The sequence below is a fragment of the Balaenoptera borealis genome (genome assembly GCF_965194805.1).
Source record: "Balaenoptera borealis genome assembly, chromosome: 3".
In the NCBI taxonomy this organism is placed as follows: Eukaryota; Metazoa; Chordata; class Mammalia; order Artiodactyla; family Balaenopteridae; genus Balaenoptera; species Balaenoptera borealis.
Window position 1 is genome coordinate 1,591,910 of NC_138866.1, and position 20,525 is coordinate 1,612,434.

General features: G+C 57.7%; 1 protein-coding gene and 1 long non-coding RNA gene across 3 annotated transcripts; one reads left to right on the top strand and one right to left on the bottom strand.

Moving 5' to 3' along the window:
- Positions 1 to 17: 17 nt before the first annotated feature.
- On the top strand, positions 18 to 5,408 carry BAG5 (BAG cochaperone 5). Of its 2 annotated transcripts, none has more exons than XM_082386342.1 (2): positions 18 to 149; positions 1,652 to 5,408. In XM_082386342.1, the coding sequence occupies exon 2, from the start codon at positions 1,680 to 1,682 to the stop codon at positions 3,021 to 3,023; it is 1,344 nt and encodes a 447-aa protein (XP_082242468.1). In that variant the 5' UTR covers positions 18 to 149; positions 1,652 to 1,679; the 3' UTR covers positions 3,024 to 5,408. The 2 variants fall into 2 exon arrangements, with proteins under 2 accessions (XP_082242468.1, XP_082242469.1); XM_082386343.1 differs by lacking the exon at positions 18 to 149 and adding an exon at positions 1,058 to 1,324.
- LOC309626063 lies at positions 3,459 to 12,724 on the bottom strand. Its single transcript, XR_014242943.1, has 2 exons — positions 12,020 to 12,724; positions 3,459 to 9,635 (listed from the first exon to the last, which is right to left on the bottom strand). It is a non-coding gene; the product is annotated as an uncharacterized lncRNA (long non-coding RNA).
- Between the last annotated feature and the right edge of the window lie 7,801 nt (positions 12,725 to 20,525).

Consider the following 20,525-nt stretch of genomic DNA (forward strand, 5'->3'; position numbering starts at 1 on the left):
GCTCAGCAAGGGTCGAGGTGCAGCGCGGACGCCGGAGGACTTTTTCCCAGGGCGGGGAGTGTTCGGCCCGGGGGCGGGGCTGCCGGGCCCGGCGACGGCAAGACTGCGGGGCGTTGGTGGCAAAGCGTGCGATGGCGCGGGCGGCGCAGGTGAGCGAGGGCGGAGGCCTCCGCGGGGCGGGTGGGGGCGCGCGGCCTCACCTCGGCGCGGGCTGCCAGCGGAAGACCCCTGTCCCGGGGCGCCGCCCCGCTCCGGCCGGGCCGGAGTTGGCGCCACCCCCGCCCCGGGTCAGACGCGGCCGGGCCTGGTTTCGGAGCCGGGCTCCCCGCAGCCGGCCGGGCCCGAGTTCCCTCCCTTCTCGCCGGCTTCTCTGCCCGGCCGAGCACGGCCGTCCCCTCCCCCCACGGGCCATTGTGAGGTCAGGCCGGCGGGCGCGTCGTGGGGCCCGGGCGAGACGCCCGGAGCGGCCGCTGCGGCCAGTAGCTGCCGCTGCCACCGCCGGCCCCTTCACCGGCTGCCCAGTTCAGACCTAGCCGGGAGGGGGAGAGAGATGCAGCTTGGGGCGCAGCTCCGGTGCCGCACCCCGTAAAGGGCCGATTTTCTATCTGGCCACTTCACCCACGGGAAGGCAAGACCAAACCAGCTTAGACCGCTGCTGGGTAAAGTGCTGGGAGGGCTGGGCGAGAGGGGAGGAAACAGTCGAGGCAGCCTGCTCTTCTGGGCTTCCAGAGGCGTGTTCTGGGCTCGGCCACCCACAGGGGATTAGTTTCGGTTGAGCATCCATCCCCCTCCCGTGAAAGAGCGTAAAAAAAAAAAAAAAAAAATGCGTTAAACCCTTCTGGACCCTTAACGGGAGGCTGGTGAATGAATTAGTCATAGTTGTCTCATTCTCGTGGGGTGTGTTTTGGAGGAGGAGAGGAGCACGATAGGACCTAGGGGGTACTAGGCCTCCGAAGCCCAAGGTGGTGCCTTTAACATAACCCAGTCGCCTTCCCTGTGGAATTTTATCCCTGTGCAGGGAGGATTTGTGAGGTATGAAAAGGGTGGGGCGAGAAACAGGGTGTTTTTACACAAGTGCTTAAAGGGTGGAGAGGAAGTAGAAGCAGGGACTTTTGGGAGTGTCTGCGAACCCCTGGTGTTGGTTTCAGTGGCTCAGCTCCTTTTGTTTATAGTTCCTTTTCCTGAAACTAGGCATAGCACTTTGGTCTGGTCGGGGTGCTTCAGTGTACCCATGACGTCTGGAAGGTTAGAAGAGCTGCTGTTGTACATTCCACAGAGGTGCCCTGCTCTTGCCAAAAACCAGCTTCCAGTGTTAAGACCTAAGGTACTTGTGCTTTCTTCAAGCTGATAGTTCAACCTCATGGCATACTTATGAAGGCATATGCCGTTTTCTTTGATGACTGAGGAAACTCTGAATTTCCCAGGCCCAGAGCTCCGGCTCATATTCCCCACTGCAGTAACCCCGGTCTCAATCACTGCCATGTTTAGGTTATTTTCAGGAGAGGGTGTTGATTAGTCACTCAAGTGTGGCTGTGCTTGGGATCGCAATAACAAGCCATATTTCTTAAGCATATCTTTTTAGAATGAATTAATATATGATTACCATTCTGCAGGCTTTGTGGTGTAATAAGTTATGTTTGTCATCTTTTAGTGCTTGTGAAACTGAACACAACCAAAGTATGGAGATGGGAAACCAACATCCTTCTATTAGTAGGCTTCAGGAAATCCAAAAGGAGGTAAAAAGCATAGAACAGCAAGTAATTGGTTTCAGTGGTCTGTCAGACGACAAGAATTACAAGAAACTGGAGAGGGTTCTAACGAAACAACTTTTTGAAATAGACTCGGTAGATACTGAAGGAAAAGGAGATATTCAGCAAGCTAGGAAGAGGGCAGCGCAAGAAGCAGAGCATCTTCTCAAAGAGTTGGAGCAGAATGCAAACCACCCACGCCGGATCGAAATACAGAACATTTTTACAGAAGCCCAGTCCCTGGTGAAAGAGAAGGTTGTGCCGTTGTATAGTGGAGGCAACTGCGTAACTGATGAGTTTGAAGAAGGCATCCAGGATGTCATTTTGAGGCTGACACACGTTAAAACTGGAGGCAAGATCTCCTTGCGGAAAGCACGGTATCACACTTTAACCAAAATCTGTGCAGTGCAAGAGATTATTGAGGACTGCATGAAAAAGCAGCCTTCCCTGCCGCTTTCTGAGGACGCGCATCCCTCAGTTGCCAAAATTAACTCTGTGATGTGTGAAGTGAACAAGGCCAGAGGCACTCTGATTGCCCTTCTTATGGGAGTGAACAGTAATGAGACTTGCAAGCACTTATCTTGTGTGCTCTCGGGGCTGATGGCTGATCTGGATGCTTTAGACGTGTGCGGGCACACAGAAATCAGAAATTACCGGAAGGAGGTCGTGGAAGATATCAACCAGTTATTGAGGTACTTGGATTTAGAAGAGGAAGCAGATACCACTCATGCGTTTGACCTGGGGCAGAATCATTCCATTTTAAAAATAGAAAAGGTCCTCAAGAGACTGAGAGAAATAAAAAACGAACTTCTTCAAGCACCGAATCCTTCAGAATTGTACCTGAGCTCCAAAACAGAACTGCAGGGTTTGATTGGACAGTTGGATGAGGTAAGTCTTGAAAAAAACCCCTGCATCCGGGAAGCCAGGAGAAGAGCGGTGATTGAAGTTCAGACCCTCATCACTTACGTCGACTTGAAGGAAGCCCTTGAGAAAAGAAAGCTGTTTGTTTGTGAGGAGCACCCCTCACACAAAGCGGTCTGGAACGTCCTGGGAAACTTGTCAGAGATCCAGGGGGAAGTTCTCTCATTTGATGGCAGTCGAAATGATAAGAACTACATCCGGCTGGAAGAGCTGCTCACCAAGCAGCTGCTTGCCCTGGACGCCGTTGACCCGCAGGGAGAGGAGAAGTGTAAGTCTGCCCGGAAACAGGCAGTGAAGCTTGCACAGAATATTCTCAGCTATCTCGACTTGAAATCCGATGAGTGGGAGTACTAAAACGCCAGAGAGCCCATGGTTGATCATTCTTACTTTGCACTTTATATATGTGTCTGTGTATTTATAGAGAGCTTTCAGTTTGTTGAGCCTGCATGTGATTTATACATGCATACGTCAATCTCGGTATTTATGATTTAAGCAAATTATATTCAGTATCTCTGCTGCTTTTGATGTTGAAAAACAAATATTACAACATACTAACTTTTCCATTTGGATCACTATGTTGTGGTGTGGTTTTTTTTGTTTTTTTTTTTTAAATCAGAAAATGGAATAGGGGCAGCTTTTAAAACAGTTTTAATGGGTTGTTCAAGCATTAAAATGCAGATATTTCAGAATCTAGAAATAGACATAACCTTACATAATAAATACCAGGACAGTTATGAGGAAGGGGGAAATTTTTGGTTAAGTAGAAGTAAGGTCCAAGCACAAACGCAGTACAATGATATGTTTTATTATGCTAAATAAAGCAGAAGGATTTTTTTCATTTATAAAACCCAATTGGTCCCACCCAATTTAATAGGGTGGGAGTTTTTTTGTTTTTTTGGATGGTGGGTTCTTTCATAAACATTTTTTGTTTGAAATACAGTGTATTTTCTCCTGTACTCTGCATTTAGAGGGGGAGTCTTATTTTTGTGTGTGACATAAGAAAATTATGAAAATGAATAGCAAAAACACCTTTGAGACTGCATTGAAGAAGGGATAAAACACCAGCTAATACCTTCAAGTTGTTTTTGTTTGTAAAATCTAAACTTACAATTTCCCTTAGAAATTACTAAGGATGGGAACATTTAAATGAAGTTAATGGACCTTTTATAAAAAAAGGAAACACCCACACCCATAGTAAGATAATGAAAAGTGGAAATTACCAATTATCAGGTTATGCTAAAATAAGCAAAAATGTCTGCATGTAGCACGTAATGGGCTTCTTCTGTCGTTCAAGGCATAAGGGACAAACTTGTTAAACATTCCCAATGCTGTTTTATAGTGTATGAGAGCAGAAGCTGTCGGCAGCCCTGCAGGACCAGCTCTTTGAAGCTTGTTCAGAGGAAGCGAGCGTCAGCTCCCTGCACCTGCAGACGTTGGGCACCAACCTGCTGCATTCCTTAACTCATGTTATTGGCACATGGATGTTTCTCTAGTGCCTGAAAGGGCCAGTAAAGTCTGTCAGTGCAGGAAATTTTTTTCTTCTGCTAAAGGGTGTACATATTTCTGTACATACTTTTTGAGGGTCCAAGTTTACCAGTTGCCTGTTAATGTGAACAGAAGAATTTCCCAGATTTCTGAAGTGCCTTGATAACTTGCTGCCCCAGTATTATAACTAACAAACAGACTACTCTGTAGTCAGCTCTCACAAAATAATCGTATTAGAGTACATCTTTTGAGCTCTATAGTAATTTGTTATTTTCTTTCAGAGATAATAATTTGATAACTTTGGAAACAGCTAAAAATAAAATGGATAAAGGAATAGCCCTAAATACCTAAAAGATTATAAACGTGTAGCCCTAAAAAGTTTTCACTTTGTCTCAGTACTGCCCAATAATTAAAAGCCCTTGATATGTCTTTCCTACTAGAAATGTTCTAGATTCATTGGACAGTGGGGTCAAAGGGCAATCGGAGGTCTTTGGGCCGTGAGCCTTCCACCTGCACGTCCAGCGGGCTTTCAGTGCAGCTTATTGGTAGCTCATGCTGACCAAAGTCGTTTCAGGATTGCTATTCTGTATCATAATTTTAGGGTGCTCTTAAAAACTTGAGGAGTTTTTAAGTTCGAGCACTGTTGGCGTTATATCACTGGGCAATCAAGGCTGTACTCTATAACTCACTTCAGACGTCCTCACATCCTGCACCAGGCCCCACTACTTCACGTTAATTTCAGATTTGAAAGTTAAATGTTAACCTGTGCTTTCAGAGTATCCATTGTTGTTTGAAAGCAGGTCTTCCCCTAGCATTCATTTCCAGCAGTGTTTTCCATAACTCGCAGAGATGGCTCAAACTGCTAATCTTTGCACATCGGGGGTGAGTATAGGATAGTGAGCCCATCCACTGCCATGTTGGATTTCTCACGGGGATTATTTTGGTCATTGAAATAATCAAATCAGCCTTGAGTGCTGAGGAGTGACGCTCCCTGTCTTCAGTCTGTTCTAGTTCCTTGTACCTGATGATTCGGTTCCCATAATGAGCCCTAGTGATACTGGCTTTAGCTGCTACTGTCCCTCGTTGGGAGGCATGTGTGTTAATGTGGGCTGCTGCATGTATTTTGGGTTCATCACTTTGTATTGTATTTTTATGATCTTACATGAAGAGAATCTGTACTGGAAGTAAAATCTACCCCCTAAAAATGTTTGGCCTTGGGTCTGCATTAAACTGTATAATCCATGTTCACGAAAACTTGGCTGGGAATGTTTGCTTTCTTTACCTTCCATTCAGTCAGCATTGCTTTCAGGTCATTCTTTATCCAAACAGATTAATCAGCCTACTGTGAAGTAGTTATGAAAATAAACATGATGACTGTGTCTACTAAGTACAATTTAACGCTTTATTTTGCTAAACTGCCTGGGTATAATATATTTGACATAATTTAGTATATTTGAAAAGTTTAACCAGTTTTTCTCATTTGTTTTACTTGGCCAGTTTTTAATCTGGTTTTGGAGGGTCGAAGCTTATCCTGTTCACACAGGTTTTTTTAAGCAAAGCGTTTTAGCTTTAAACTCATGCAGTGTTTTTCTCAAGAATCATTGGAGAACAATTTGCCACACTGATTTTCATGTGTAATTCAGGTGTGTCATCCCAGCGTGTTGGTTCCCGTCCCCGCCCCGTGAACTGTGTGACTACTGTAATACCGTGTCTTAAATAATTCAGTATTATTTTGAGATAGACACACTAGTATACCCTTAATTATTGGTGAAATAAAAAATCTCTTAGCTTCTCTTTGTGGTGGAGAAAGGACGTGAGTCTGAGGTGTGAGTCCTGTTGTCATGTTTTCACCTTTGGGTACTGTCTGACTTGGGTGCCCCTGAGCAGGCCAGGCCCGGGGGAGGGCTCCTTGGCTCCAGTCGGGGGCAGTGACGAGCACAGACGGGGATCCAGTGGTGGGGAAAGGGGTAACTGTTGCCCCGTAAACAACCCAGGCAGTGGGGGGCCAGGGAACCTGGAGCAGATGTGGCCTCACGCGCTGCTTCCCTGGGGAGGGTGCCCGCGGGCCAATCGCACAGGAGCTGCCCTTACTCGCAGGAGGGGAAACTCGAGGCGTTCTGGAAAGGTCCTCTCCCCGGAGGAAAGGTTTGAGGTAAGGTGTTGTGCTGTTGAAGCTCATCTTCCTAACGGAGATGTTTTTCTGGCCATTTGAGAGTCTCGTGCTCTGCACCTGAGCTAGCCGGGCGGCCGTGCATCTCTGACCATCTAGCCCTTCCAGCGTTCCCAAAATGCTCTGCACTGCCTCGGGCTCCCTCACCCACCTCGCAGCTCACCCTCGCTTTGGCAGCTGTCTGTCGTAAACCCATTACAACCCATTACGTGGTGGCAGCAACTGGTTTTGCCTTTTCCCCGCCTCCTCCTACAGGCCCTCTTCTGTCTTCTCTGCCTGCGTGTTCCTCCCGGTGATCCAAGTGGAGAAGCAGCGCGGCCAGCCCCGCCGTGCAGGTGTGTGATGTGTAATAGGCCAGACGCCAGGAGAAACAAATCGTACAGGTTAAAAAGACAGGAAATTTGACATTTTTAATTCTCTGCCACCCGCCAAGATGCGCTCTGCCCCGTTAGGCTTGGGTTACTTACGCACGTTAGAAACTGTTCTCAAGGACTTCCCTGGTGGTGCAGTGGTTAAGAATCCGCCTGCCAATGGAGGGGACACGGGTTTGAGCCCTGATCCGGGAAGATCCCACATGCCGCGGAGCAACTAAGCCCGTGAGCCACAACTACTGAAGCCCATGCGCCTAGAGCCTGTGCTCCGCAACAAGAGAAGCCACTGCAATGAGAAGCCTGTGCTCCGCAACAAGAGAAGCCACTGCAATGAGAAGCCTGTGCACCGCAACGAAGAGTAGCCCCCGCTCGACACAACTAGAGAAAGCCCGCGCGCAGCAACAAAGACCCAACGCAGCCAAAAATAAATAAATAAATAAATAAAATTTAAAAAAAAACTGTTCTCAAGCTCTTGCTGTGTGTGCTCGGTGCTCGGGTTGGGAAATGTCCATCCTATTGTGTCTCAACCAGCGTGGAGGTGGTAAAGGACACGGTTGTCCCACATCTGTCTCAGGCATAAACTCCAGGATGTCAGGAGAGCAGGGCAGGTGCTCCGTGAGCGCCGGAGAGAGACCGTGGGTGCCATGGGCCAGGGAGGCTGAGGGACAGGGCTCAGGGACCCCCCGAGGCTGGTCAGGAACAAGACAGGAGAAACCCCAGTGCAGGGCAGCGATGTCGCACAGGGGCTGAGCAGCACAGCACTGGCAAACTTGGTTCTTACTTCCAGGGCGCAGAAGCGCTAACTGGAGGGTGAGCGAGGCCCGCATCGGGGCCCGGATGCAGGTCAGCGGGTGCCCGGCTGTCAGAGTGTGTCTGATGCAGGGCGGGGGGGTGTCCTACGTTGCTTCCGCTATCATTTAAACATTTTTCAAGCCGTCGTTGAGTGAACCTTTCTGCGTGCCAGGCCCTCGGCGAAACGTCTCATGTGCATGTTAAACTCTGGGAACCATTCCACGGCAGGTTTTGGTAAGTGTATTTCACAGATTTGGACTCTACAGCAATCACTTGCCCAAGGCACTGCCCGAGGCCGCATGGCGAACCGGGAGGGCAGGACAGCCCAGTAGGGTACATGCAAACACAGGGTTTACCTGGAGGGTCCCACCCCAGGGGCTCTGGTTTTATCAGTGTGGGTGCAGGCTGGACGGCAGGAAGGCGTCCGGAGCACTGAGTGTTCGAGAACTCGGCCAGTTAAAGTGTAGTTGGCATTTCCCCCCCTTAGGATTCACAGACCTTCGGAGCTCCAGGCGCCCATGACTCCCAGTTGGACAAACACTGGAGAAACACCGAACCGGTCATAGCAAATGGCTGATGTTTGTATAATAATCCTTTAAACTCCTGCACCATTTCCCTGTAGCCTCCCATCTCCTGGGCCTCACACCCACGAGATTGTCCCACCTCATCCTCCGGCAGACTCAGGATGTGGAGTTGGGTGGAGGGGCGAGCCACCTGTGGGGACCACTGGTGGGTTCTGTCACCTCAACCCCATCCCTGAGACAGCGGGCGTGGCCTGGTACTGGCCCCCGCCCCCCTGCCGCATCCCTCGGGGCCCACGGGCTTGTCACTCCCACGCCAGGCTGCGGTGCCTTCCGAGGCAGAACCTTCTCTTCATCCTTGCAGCCCCAGGCCCAGGCAACAGTAGGCGCTCAGATACCCTTTGGCTGAACTTCTCTTTAGAAACAGTGTCCTTGGCTCCTGGCACATAATACATATTCCCCAAAAAACTTGCTGCATAAGTAAATGGAAAATCTCAGACCTTCAGATGGCTTCATAAAGTGTTTAGAATCAGGGGGATTCCCTGGAGGTCCAGTGGTTAGGACTTGGCACCTTCACTGATGACGACATGGGTTCAGTCCCCGGTCGGGGAACTAAGATCCGTGTGGCGCGGCCAAATAGTTAATTAAATAAAATCAACGGCCCTTTTGCTCATCTGGATCCAAAGAAGCTTGGTCTACTGCATCTGCAGCCGAAACCCTAGTGTCACCATCAGGAGCTCACCTCACGCCCACCTCGCCCGCTTGGTGGGTTCAGCAGCGGCCGTGCCCAAGACCCATGTGGCAGGAAGGCCAGCCAGGCTGGCACGTCGCCACCCTCACCTCTGACTTACTGCACTTGGCCGAGCGCCCAGCTGGGTGAGAAGCCCAAGGGACACGTCAGTCCCCACGTAAGGGGCCCTCAGGGGCGCCCACTGCAGCCTCCTCGGTCACCTCGTCTTGCCGGCCAGGCTGGCGGACGAGTCCAAGGGAGAGGGTGCGCGTGGGCCCTGAGCCCCTGTACGGGGGAGTCAGAGGACGCTCTAGGGGCACACCCTTTACAGGGAGACCCCCGGGGTGGGAGGACCTCCCAGGAGAGGGGGCATCGGGCGTAGAGGCCCAGAGTCTGGTGCCAGGCGTACCTGAGGGCCTGGGAGAACCTCGGCAGGGAGCAGGGGGCAGAGCACGGGTGCCGGGGGCCCTGGTGAGCCAGGGGAGGATTTGGGTCTTTGGAGACGAGGAGTTTTGTTGAAGGCTCACCCCGGTGGCAGACGTAGGGACTGAACTGGGAGCAATGGGGCCAGGGCAGCAGGGCCCGGAGGGAGGGTGGGGCAAGAGAAGCAGACAGAGGGAGGGACCCAGGGGCAGGGTTTACAAGGGTGGTGAGGGTGGCGCCAGGGGATGGGGGCTACCAGGGGTCTAACAGCAGGAGGGTCTACTCAAGGGGACAGGGTCACATAAGCAGTGTAAGTGACAGAACCCCCTGGGTCTAGCTGAATAACAAAATGAGCTGGTTATTAAAGGTGCAAAGAGGGACTTGCCTGGTGGTCCAGTGGTTAGGGCTCCACGCGCTCACTGCCGAGTGCCTGAGTTCGTTCAATCCCTGGTCGGGGAACTAAGATCCCACAAGCTGCACGGTGCGGCCAAAGAAAAAAAAAAGAAGAAAAGAAAGATGCAGAGAATTTAGCAGGCAGGCACAGAAGCCAGCCATGTCCCATGGGCCTGGCTCTTAAGCCTGAGGTCTCGTCAGCACCGTCTACAGCCTCATCATGCTGCCCTACCCCACAGGCCAGCTTAGGCAGGCCCAGGCCACTCTCAGGGTCCCATATGCCAGATTTTCTCTGGGAGGTCCAGGTTCCATCTTTTCAGAAAAAGGCATCTTTTGGCACTTTTAACCAACAGGGTTATCGGGGTGGCCCAGGAGGTAGGGGCCATGCAAGGGCCTGGGGAAGAGTGTGAAGGCAGACCAACAGCAGTGCAAAGGCCCTGAGGTGCAGCAGCTCCTGTGGTTGAAGCCAGGTGAGAAGTTAGGTGAGAGTCTGCAGGGCTGGATCCCACAAGGCCTTGCTGGCTATGGGGGCAGCCACGGGTGCCTGGCAGGGCAGGGTTTCATCCTAGACCAGAGGCTCCCCAAGAACAGGAGAGCCAGGTTCAGCTGGCCTTCCGGGACTGGGTGCTTCTGGGGAGACCCTGCCAGGCCCAGCCACGGCAGCTCCACCAAGCCAGGCCTCGTGACTTTTGCCGTGGATGGCCGTCCAGGTGCTAGGCCTGTGCTTGGGCCAGCTTGAGAGAGCGCCCCTGGAGGGGGTCCCTCCAGATGAGATCCCTAGAGGCCTGTGTGAGCCCCACAGTGCGCGGGGCCTGCCCGGCTGGGTGGAAAATGATGACCTAGGTAGACCCACCCCACAGCCCGGCTCTCCGCACGGCCCTGCCCGCACCGCGGCGCACCTGCTCCCACGTTGGGCCCCTGACCTTGTAGGGCGGTCTTCCCCTCCGCGGCCCGCCCTCTAGTCTTGTTTTGCTGTGCGGCCGCCAGGCGGCGCCCGCGGCCCAGTTTCACGGAGCCCAGGACCCGCCCGGGTGGAGGGAGCAGCAGGCAGCGGGCGGGGGCGCCGGCCGCGCAGCTGCCCTCGGGACGCTGGACAGGTGGCCGCGGCGCCTCTTGGCTGCGGCTTCTGTCCCCGAGCTGTGCGTGGTGCTCGTGCTGGGTTCCATGACCCGTCACGCCGCGACCACGCGCTCTGATGGGTCCTCGTGGAGGCCTGTGGATCTCACAGCTTCTGACTCACCCCTCGGAGTTGGGGATCCAGCAGGACCGTCTCAGGCCGGGTCGGCCCACCTGCCCACAGCTCACGTGGCACCGCGCCATCAGGGTGGAGCTGGTGGCCTGGCTGGCAAGGCAGCCCTGCAGTCCGCCCCCATCTCTACGCAGGCTGGTCCCTCCCTCCTGGGCAGTTGAGCTCAACCTTCACGTCCAAGCCAAATGCCACTTCCTGCCCCCTGCCCCGTGTGCTGACCCTCCGGGCCCCAAGGCGCTCCGGCCTGGGACAGATGCCCCCGCCCCTCCGCTGAACTGCCTGATCCCAGTCTCATCCTCTGTTCCCGGGCCCCACTAGGGCTCCTGTGTTTTGAGGTCTAGGGCAGGAGTGCCCAGGAAGTCAGTGGAAACCGAAGAGAAGGCAGGAACTGGAAATCAGTAGCAGGTGGGCGAGCCCGGGCCGGGGGTCTGGGCCCTCGGGGTCAGGAAACGCTGCTGTGGGCAGTGGGAAGGGAGGGCTGGTCCTCGCCCTGCCTGGGCCTCCCCCGGTGCTCCCAGGGCTCAAGGAGCCCTGTCCTTCTCCAGGCCTCCGCTCCCCCCTGCGGGCCTCCCAGGGCAGCTCAGGTGACGTGCGCCAGGCAAAGGTCTCTGCCGCCGTGTGAAGCAGGCCTCTGGCCCCATGCCGCCTGCAGCAGCAAGGGGGGCAGGTGTGAGGGCGACCGCAGCAGCTCCAGCCATGGGGCCTGGTGGGTGGCCCAGGGTGCAGGGGTCCCTCCCGGCCTCCAGCCTGGCCTGTGCCCAAGGCAAGCCTCTGTGCCACTGTCACCTCAGCGCCAGGAGCAAGATCCTTTCCCCCGCCCCCGCCCCTGATGTCGGACGCCTCCTGCCCTTTCTCCCTTAGGACCCCCAGCATGCTCCCAGCTCCGGCCCACCCACTCGCCCCTCCACGAAGCCCCCTCTCCCCCCGCTGCCCCTCCACCACGCCCCTGCCCACGGAAGCTTTTGGGGGCCTCTCAAGAGCCCCTCTCCTCTGCCCTGAGCCAGCTCTGCCTTTCGAGCGCTCCCTGGGCGCCTCACACAGCTTCACGCGCTGCTGGCCGCTGGGCTGGGGAGGCTGCAGGGGGCGCAGAGGTAGGATCCCCACCGGGGAGCCTCGGCCTCCTGGGCCCGCAGGCCTTTGTGCTGAAGGGCCGCCGTTGCTAACAGCTCAGGGCCTTTCCCCGGGCCCTTGGGATTCTGACAGACAAAGCGCTCACCCCAAAGGACGCGGGTGCCCACGGGGCCACCGCCACCGCGGGACGCAGGTCGGAAGGACGCAGGCCCTCCTGTTGGCGACGAGCCAGCGCCTGCACAGACAGCGGGCGGGCGTGAGGACCCCTGGCGTCACACTGGGAGGGGGGAGCTCACAGGGCCCAGCTGTGACCCTGAAGGGGGGCCTGGGAGTCCCCCCGGCCCCTCCCACCTGGCCCTCCCCAGGGAACTCGGCTCCCGCGGCCCCTCCCTGCCCGCCCTCGCAGGGGTCCTTGCCGGCAGGGCTTCCGGGACCCTGGGGTCAGCCCCCTCACCGACGCCTTGACGTCAGCTGACGTCGGGAGCGAGGCGGGCGGGGCCCCGGCCAAGGCAGCTGCCCGCCAGGGCCTCCCTGGGCCACTTCCTGTGCAGCGGGCGGTGAAAGCCACTTCATCGCGGGGCTGAGTCCAGCGAGGCACACGCGGGGCCCGGGGTGGGCACGGCAGCCGCCGTGGTGTGTGGAGGAGCCCAGCGGCGCCCAGAGGCGGCCCGAGCGAACGCGCTGCTGCTCGGCTCAGTCTGCCCCTTAGGCCCAAAGAGCCGCTCCCGTCCCCGCTCCCTGAGCAGGGCAACCAGGCTAGAGGAGGCCCCTCGCCAAGGCCGCCGAGGCCCAGCTCCGGGCTTCGCAGCCCCTCGGAGTCCGGGGGCGTCTTGGAGCCGAAGCTCTGCCCTGCAGCCCACCTCCCACTGTGAGGCGGAGCTCCTGCAGCTTCACCTTCACCGAGTGCCGCGCGTGTGCTGTGAGTGTGTGCACAGGCTGTGTGTGCTGTGTGTGCAGGCATGTGTGTGTGACGAGGTGAGACAGACACTCTGCCACGGCCCCCCCCACCCCCGCCCCGGCAGCCTGCGGGTGGGCAAGGGGCCCGGGGGTAGAGGAGGGCTCGGAGACTGGGAGCAGCCCCAGCGTGGCGAGGGGGCCTGGCCGGGCTGGGGAGGGACGCCTGGCAGCTAGCTCGAGGTGTCCTGGGAACAGGGCCCAGAAGGAAGCCTGCACACCAGCAACGGCGGCGCCATAGCAACGCTGCACAGAGCGCTGGCCTACTTACACCCCGCCCCCGCCCTGCTCGCTCTCTGTTCCAGGGAGGGGGTGAGGGGCTCCTGCGGGCTGCGCCCCAGCCTTTGGGGGCTCAGTGTCCTGGAAGCCTCAGGCCTCCTCCTGGTCTCCTCCCCAGCCACAGAGACTCAGTCTCCTCATCCATAAATGGGGGTGATGGGAGGACAGAAGTGTCCAGCACCCAGTCGGTGCTCCGTTGCGTAAGTTTCCTCCCTGTCTCCCGCTGGGCTCTGGCCCCAGTGGTTGCAAAAGGGCTTTGGGCGTTTCCGGACCAGGAATCTCAGAGCTCTCTGTGCTGCTGGAGTGACTGCAAGCCCCGAAGTTCTCGGACCCCAACCAAACAACTCAGGCCAAGTCCCCCAAGTCAGGACAGCATCTGGGTGGGAGGCGGGGCCGGGAGCCCTGGGGACAGAACCCGGAGCTGGTGCCCTCCACACGCTCAGACACCCTCTCGGCCTCTGTGCTCAGTGTGGACAGGACGCAGGGCCAGATCCTACTCATGGCTGGTGGGGCAGGTGGGGAGGGCTGTCACTCTTTGAAGGAGACCCCCTGGGCCTGACATAAGCCCTGCTGACAGTACCAGGTCTCCTGTGCCTGCCTCCTGGACCCGGCCTGACATTCAGGGCCATCTGCCCTGTTGCCTCCGCCTGCAGGAAGCCCGCCCGGCCTGGGGCCCTGGTGCACTCAGAGCCTCGGGGATGGGGGCAGATGTCTCCGGTGCCCAGCAGGGCTCAGTAGGCCACAGAGGAGAGCTGGGGCATCCATGGGACAGCCCAAGGGGCTCTCTGGGTGACTTGTGCTGGCCGGGCACTATCTGTGATGTCCACATGCCCTGCCACCACTGGCCACCCTGGGCCACCTGACCCAGCAGGGCCTCACCCAGGGGTCATCTCTGGTGCAGGGGAGGTGCCCTGAAGAGGGAGGGCCGCGGGCCAGCAAGGCAGTGAGGATGCTTGTGGAGCCCTGGGCCCCACAGGGGGCGGATGTCACCCGACACCACTGATCTCATTGAAAACCAGATGTCTTCCTGACCTCACCTGGGGAGCTGGCCAGGCTGAGAGGCTGCTCTGTGACCTCAGGCCTGGCCACTTGCTGGGGCTTGGTTTCCCCACAGGGACAGACATGTGGCTGTGGGTGTCCGAGCACCTGCTTGGATGGACTAGCTCCCTGCCCAGCCCTGGAGCCTGGGGACCACGGTGACTGGCTGTCCCAATTCCCCCTCCAGAATGGGAGCCCCACCCATCACCCGTCCATTCACTCCTTCCTCCTCCAGATGCTCTTCTGTGTCCCCAGGGCCTGTGCCCAGTGGCCATGTGTGGAATGAATGAAGGAGTAGAGATGAATGAATGAGCCTCGGAGGGGGGCAGCTCGTGCACCGGTGTGGGAGGGGGGTTCGGTGGCCGTCTGTGCGTGCCTTCCTCTGGGCACCAGCTGCAGCCGCCCTGCTCTCCCCTCCCCCACTTCAGCCCCCCTAATTTATGCCATGGGGGGGCCAGCCCCTCACTGGTCCCCTGCCGGGCAGCCGCTTTGTCCCCAGGCAGATTCCCAACTGCCGCCTTTGGGAAGAAAGGGCCCTTCTCTGGCCGGTGGTGAGGTCACCAGGAGGGGCCCTGTGCTCACAAAGGCCGAGGCCCCCCAACCCGCCCTGCTGGCAGCTGCCTCTTTGTCCTCAGCTCTGGCCTAGAAGAGACCCCGAGGGGCCCCTGCTCGGCCTTGGAGAGGCCCAGGCTGCCTCCCTGGGAAGTGGACGGAGTGGGGGAGGAGATGGGAGCAGTCCCCTGGCTTTGCTCCTGATAAGTGAGAGCACCTGTTGAGGTGCAGACCCCACCCCAGATGCCTTGCTGGGCCCAGGCAGCTCTTGGTGGGGGGGGTCTTGGCCTGGTGTGGGAGGGTCTGTGTCCAGCTGTCTGTCTGGGTCCCAGGACAGGCAGGCAAGCTTCAAGGATGAGGGCTGCAGGAGGGGGAGGGGAACCATGAGGCCGGCATAAGGAAGCATCCTGGGGTGGGCTCGGGCATGGGGGGCTCTGAAACTACTATCTCCCTGGATCCCACGACGCCTGGCACGTGCACCTGTGCATTCATCTCTGTGCATGTGTGTGCATACACGTGTGTGCGTGTGTATGTGGTGGGGTGAGGGGCTTGCAGGCCTGGGCACGTCCCCATGCGGGAAACCCCCTAAGCCCAGCCAGGGAGCTGCTGGGCGTACCCTGTTGCACAGGGGGTGGGGGGCTGAGGCTCAGAGAGGGCAAGTCTTTTGCCGCAAACCACCCAGCCCCCCGCCGGTGGGGCTGGGAGAAACTCTCACCCTTCTGCCAAGCGTGCACAGTGAGGGCGAGTCACCCCCCTCCAGACTGCACTGGGCACCTCCTCGGGCAGGGGCCGGGAGGCCAGCCCGGTGGCAGGGTCAGCAAAGACAGGGTAGCAGAGAACAGAGACAAAAGCTGAGAAAGTGCAGAGACGGTGCCTGGTGGGCTCCAACGCCGTACCTGTGGACGCAGAGCTTGGACACGGTCGGGCCCGCAAGGACTGCGCAGTTCAGCTGGGGCCCCGGCACTGTGCAGTGGGAGACAGGCCTGGGTGGGCTCCTGGGGTGTCTGTCTCTCGGGGCTGCGGGGGACGTGGCGGCTCGGCCACCCTGGTGGAGGGGGCCCTGGGCCGCTGGATGCGGGAACTGCGAGGGCCAAGGCCCGGTGGCCGGACCAGGAGCTTGATGACCGTTAGCGGGGTGAGAAGGGCCGCCAAGCCCCCCCCACCCCCGCCGGGCACCAGCTGGTGGCCCTGGGCCCAGAGCTCCTTAGCAGTCTCTCCACGGAGGGAGGAAGTGGAGCCCGAAGGGAGCCGACCTACCCCTTGTCTTGTCCCAGACAAACAGAGGCCGCGCTGGACACTGGGGCCAGCCGCCGAGGGCCTAGGGCCCTGCCGGGCGTGGCCACCAGCAGAGCCAGCCCCGGCCAGGTGCGGCCAAAAGCGGAGGTGCTGAGCCTAAGGGCTGGGGAGGGGGCGGAGGACTGGAGGCCCACCAAAACTTCTAAGCTCTGCCCGGGACCCTGTGAGAGCCCTGCCCTTGAACCTTGGGGGGACCGGCCAGGAAGCACGGTCAGAGGAGACAGAGGCCCAGAGGAGGTGGCCGGCACGGAGGGCTGGGTCAGCCTGAGCTGCAGAAGCACGCGCTGGCCACCCTCCCCACTGGGTGCCCGGCTAGTGGGCCTGGGTGTCGGAGGCCCCGAGGGGCCAGGCAGCGTGTGCCTCACGTCCTGGGGGACAGCAGAGCTGGGGGTGGGGGTGGGGGTGGCCTGGGCCCCCATGCCTCCTCCCACCGAGAAAGGTCTCTGTCCCAGTTGCCTGGTGCCTGGAATGTCCATTGTGCCCGTAGCTTAGCAACAAGCCTCTGTCTGTTGCCCCCGCAGCCCCTGCCCCACAGGCGGCCACCCGCATTCCTCGGCAGGGCCCTCGCCTCCACAGGCCCGGGCCTTGCTCACCCGAGTGCGTCCAGCGGCTCAGAGCCTTCCCATCGGCGTGCCCAGCAGCCTGGGTCCTGCGGAGCCATGTGTCCGCTGCTGGCCCTGTAGGTGCTCCCTGACACCACGGAAAGAGGCTGTGTTCAGACCTCGTCCCACCCCCCGGTTCACTCGCCCGTTTAGATTCATTTTATCGGCAAATGTAATGACAGTGACAGAAGGCGGCCGAGTGTCCGTCTGGGATGGGCGCGGAGACAGACTAAGGAGGGACAGCGGGGGTCCAGGGGTGCATACGTGGGTCCAGCACTCCTGGAGCTGGACTGTTAAACGGGTCCATCCTTGTATGGGAATTACACTGCAATCGAATGAGTCCCTTAGCTATCTTCTGGGGGCATGGCATGAGGTCAGGCCTATTGGTGGCAGCAGGGTGGACGAAGGGGGTACAGGGCTACGGGGAGGGTCTGGAAGCCAATACAGGGTGGTTGTCTGGAGCTGGAGAGGCCAGAAGAGGGGCCGTCTCCTGGAGCTGGGGCAGCACCCCCTCCGAGGCAGGAGGTGAGGGCGTCCTGCAGCCCTCCCCCCCCACCCGCGAGGCTGGGAGCCGCTCCCAAGGCCCACGCTCCACCACAGCAAGCTGGCTCCTGGGTCTGTGGCCCCTGGATCCACGCTGAGGGGAGCAGAGAGTGGACAGCTCACCGTTTCCCCTGCCGGGGACCAACCCTCTGTGTCTCTCTCCTGCCCCACAGCGTGTGACCTGCTGCCCCCGCCCCCAGTGCTGGAGAACCTGAGGGACACACCCCCACCCTCGACTTAGGAGGAGCCTGGTGGCCCTGGGAGGGGAGGCTGGGACCAGTGACCCTGGGCATTGATCTGGCTGACCTCCTCCAGGGCTGGGGAGCCAAGAGCAAAGAAATGGTTAAGTGGCCTGGAGCATTTCTCCTTTAAAACAAAACAAAACAAAACTCTTTATCATGGAAAATGTCAAAGAAAGGTGAAAGTAGAGAGAATCCCAAAGGCTTCCTGGTCCCAGGGGACCAGGGTTTCAGATCTCTCTCCCCTCCCCCCACCCAGGTTATTTTGAGGCAGATGCCAGCCACCCTATCATTTCGTAGTATCCTTAGCACACCTAAAAAAGCTGTCATTCCTAAACCCATGAAACATCCACTCAGCCTTCAAATGTCCCAGCTGTCTTATTTTGTAAAATAAAACATTTGGTTTGTCCGAATCAGAACCAAAAGAAGTGCCCGCACCGCGTTGCCCTGTTGTCCCCTGCTGCTCTCAATCTGGGAGCCCAGGGGCCTCTGCGATGGATCCACTGGGAGACACAGTGATCCCAGAAGGGCCTGGGGCGTCGGCACAAATATTCCAACCAAAGGGAGGGAAAACTAAGCTCTTGTTGACAAAAGCGCAGCCTTGAAAAGAGCCAGGTAGCTGGTGCTGGAAGCTTCCATAGTTGTGACCATGCCACTTAAGTTCATCAAGGCATGTTTTTGTTTTAAGAAAGAAAAGAAAGAAAAGAGCAGTTTGAGAGATTCCAGTTCCTCTGGCAGGCCAAGGGGCTGCACTCCACGTTGGGCCCAAGTGGCGAGCAGGACGTCAGAGCCTGAAGGCTGGAGAGACCTGAGCCTCCTGAATCCTCGGAGAGGGGCGTCGCCCACTCCCCACCATCACCTTTACCCAGGACAGAAGGAAAGAGAGCCCAGGAAGGAGTCAGGGCAGGAGGGTGGGGGCACCCTCGGAGCTTTCTCACATGACCTGGCCCTGGGCAGGGGTTGATGGGTCCCAGGGAGTGGGGTAAGTGGCAGGGTGGGCAGGAAGGGTGGAAGTGGCCTGCCAGGCAGGGGACATGAATGGAGCGGGGACAGCAAAGGAAGCGGGGGAGGGACGGAAGGGGCCAGCCACTAACAGACTCCCCGCCTCGTCCCGATCCCCTCCGCTTCTTCTAAAAATGTGCCTGCACCCGGTCTGCCCTCCTCTTTGAAGGGACAGATGTTGGGGAGAAAGCTGATTATCCTCAAAGGCTGGAGGCTGTGACCGGAGCTCTCGGGGAGCGTGACCCAATTCTGAGCTATTCTCAGCCTGGTGGGAGCGGAGTTATTCCCTCCCGCCAACGCTGCTGCTTCGGAGGCAGGCTGACTTTGAAATGCCCTCATCCTGCGGCTGGGCCCAGACACGGACACACACACACACACACACACACACACACACACACACACACACACATGAGGAAATGCCCTATCCTGCGGCCGGGCCCAGACACACACACACACACACACACACACACACACGAGGAAATGCCCTATCCTGCGGCCGGGCCGGCCGGGCCCAGACACACATACACACACACACACACACACACAAGGAAATGCCCTATCCTGCGGCCGGGCCCAGACACACACACACACACACACACACACACACACACAAGGAAATGCCCTCATCCTGTGGCCAGGCCCAGACACACATGCACACACACACACACACACACACGAGAATGCCCTATCCTGCGGCCGGGCCCAGACACACACACACACACACACACACACACACACACACACACAAGGAAATGCCCTCATCCTGTGGCCAGGCCCAGACACACACACACACACGAGAATGCCCTATCCTGCGGCCGGGCCCAGACACACACACACACACACACACACAAGAGAATGCCCTATCCTGCGGCCGGGCCCAGACAGACAGACAGACAGACACACACACACACACACACACACAAGGAAATGCCCTCATCCTGCGGCCGGGCCCAGACACACACACACACACACACACACACACAAGGAAATGCCCTCATCCTGTGGCCAGGCCGACACACACACACACACACGAGGAAATGCCCTCATCCTGTGGCTGGGGGCACACACACACACACACACACAGAGGAGGGCAAGAAAGGCTGGCGAGCCTGGCTGTCTCAACCCCCCTGGCTGAGGACCTGCAAGCCCCAGCCCCCATGCCCTGTGCCGGCGGCCCTGCAGCTCCTCCCCTAAAATCACAGGGTCTCTCTCTCCACCAGGATCTGAGTTTAGGCCATGTGACCAAAGGCTTGAAAAGCGCCTGCATGACCAGGCTCGCCCCTACTGCGCCTGAGCCACAGGACGTGAGAAGAGCCATGGTCCCAGGAGGAAAGGGTGGAGCAGAGCAGAGTTTACATCAGCTCAGCCCCCACACACGGACGAGCCTGGCAGAGGTTGGCCAAGAGCAGTCAAGCCACAGACCCAAGGGAGGAACTGGCTACTGCTTTAAGACTCTGAGTATTGGGGGGGGGGGATTATTTGTTATGCAGCATGTCTGTGGTGACAGCTAACTAGTACACCTACCGCAAAAACTGTGGAGGTCAGTTGAGTGCCATCTGCCTGTGCACAGCCCAATGTTCTCAGTTTTTAGTTTAATTATACAACTAACTATAAGCACAGTGACTGGATGACCTGGATTTTCCCGAAAAGTCTCAATGTCAAGTCTTCTGACAAACTATTCAAGTGCCCCTGAAGGTGCAAAAAGCTATTCAAGTGTCACAAAGTGCAGAGGACGTTTCTCAGATTCATAAGTGGCCCCCAAATTCTGGCCTTGGAATCTGAAAGAGAGACCAGGGGTCTTCCTGGAAAGGGCGGTGTTTCCCACTAGCGCTAGTAATCATTGAGACATTCTGTGGACGCCGACAGTCCAAACGTTGACGCGACACTTAATCTCACGGCGGCAGCTTCCCCCACCCCCATCCCCCCACTGGGCAGGCACTGTGTTCACCTCTGCACGAAGGAAGGAGGGACTCATCAACGTGGCACCAGAAGGAGGATGTGACCCCGGCAGACCTGGAGCCTGAGCCCGTAAGTGGCTCCTCCAGAGGGCAGAGCAGGGTCTGGTTATCCCTGCTGAGGACAGGCTGACGGCCGGGCCCAGTCCTAACTCCGTGTTCCCCTGTGATTGCAGAGGCCACATCCTGGT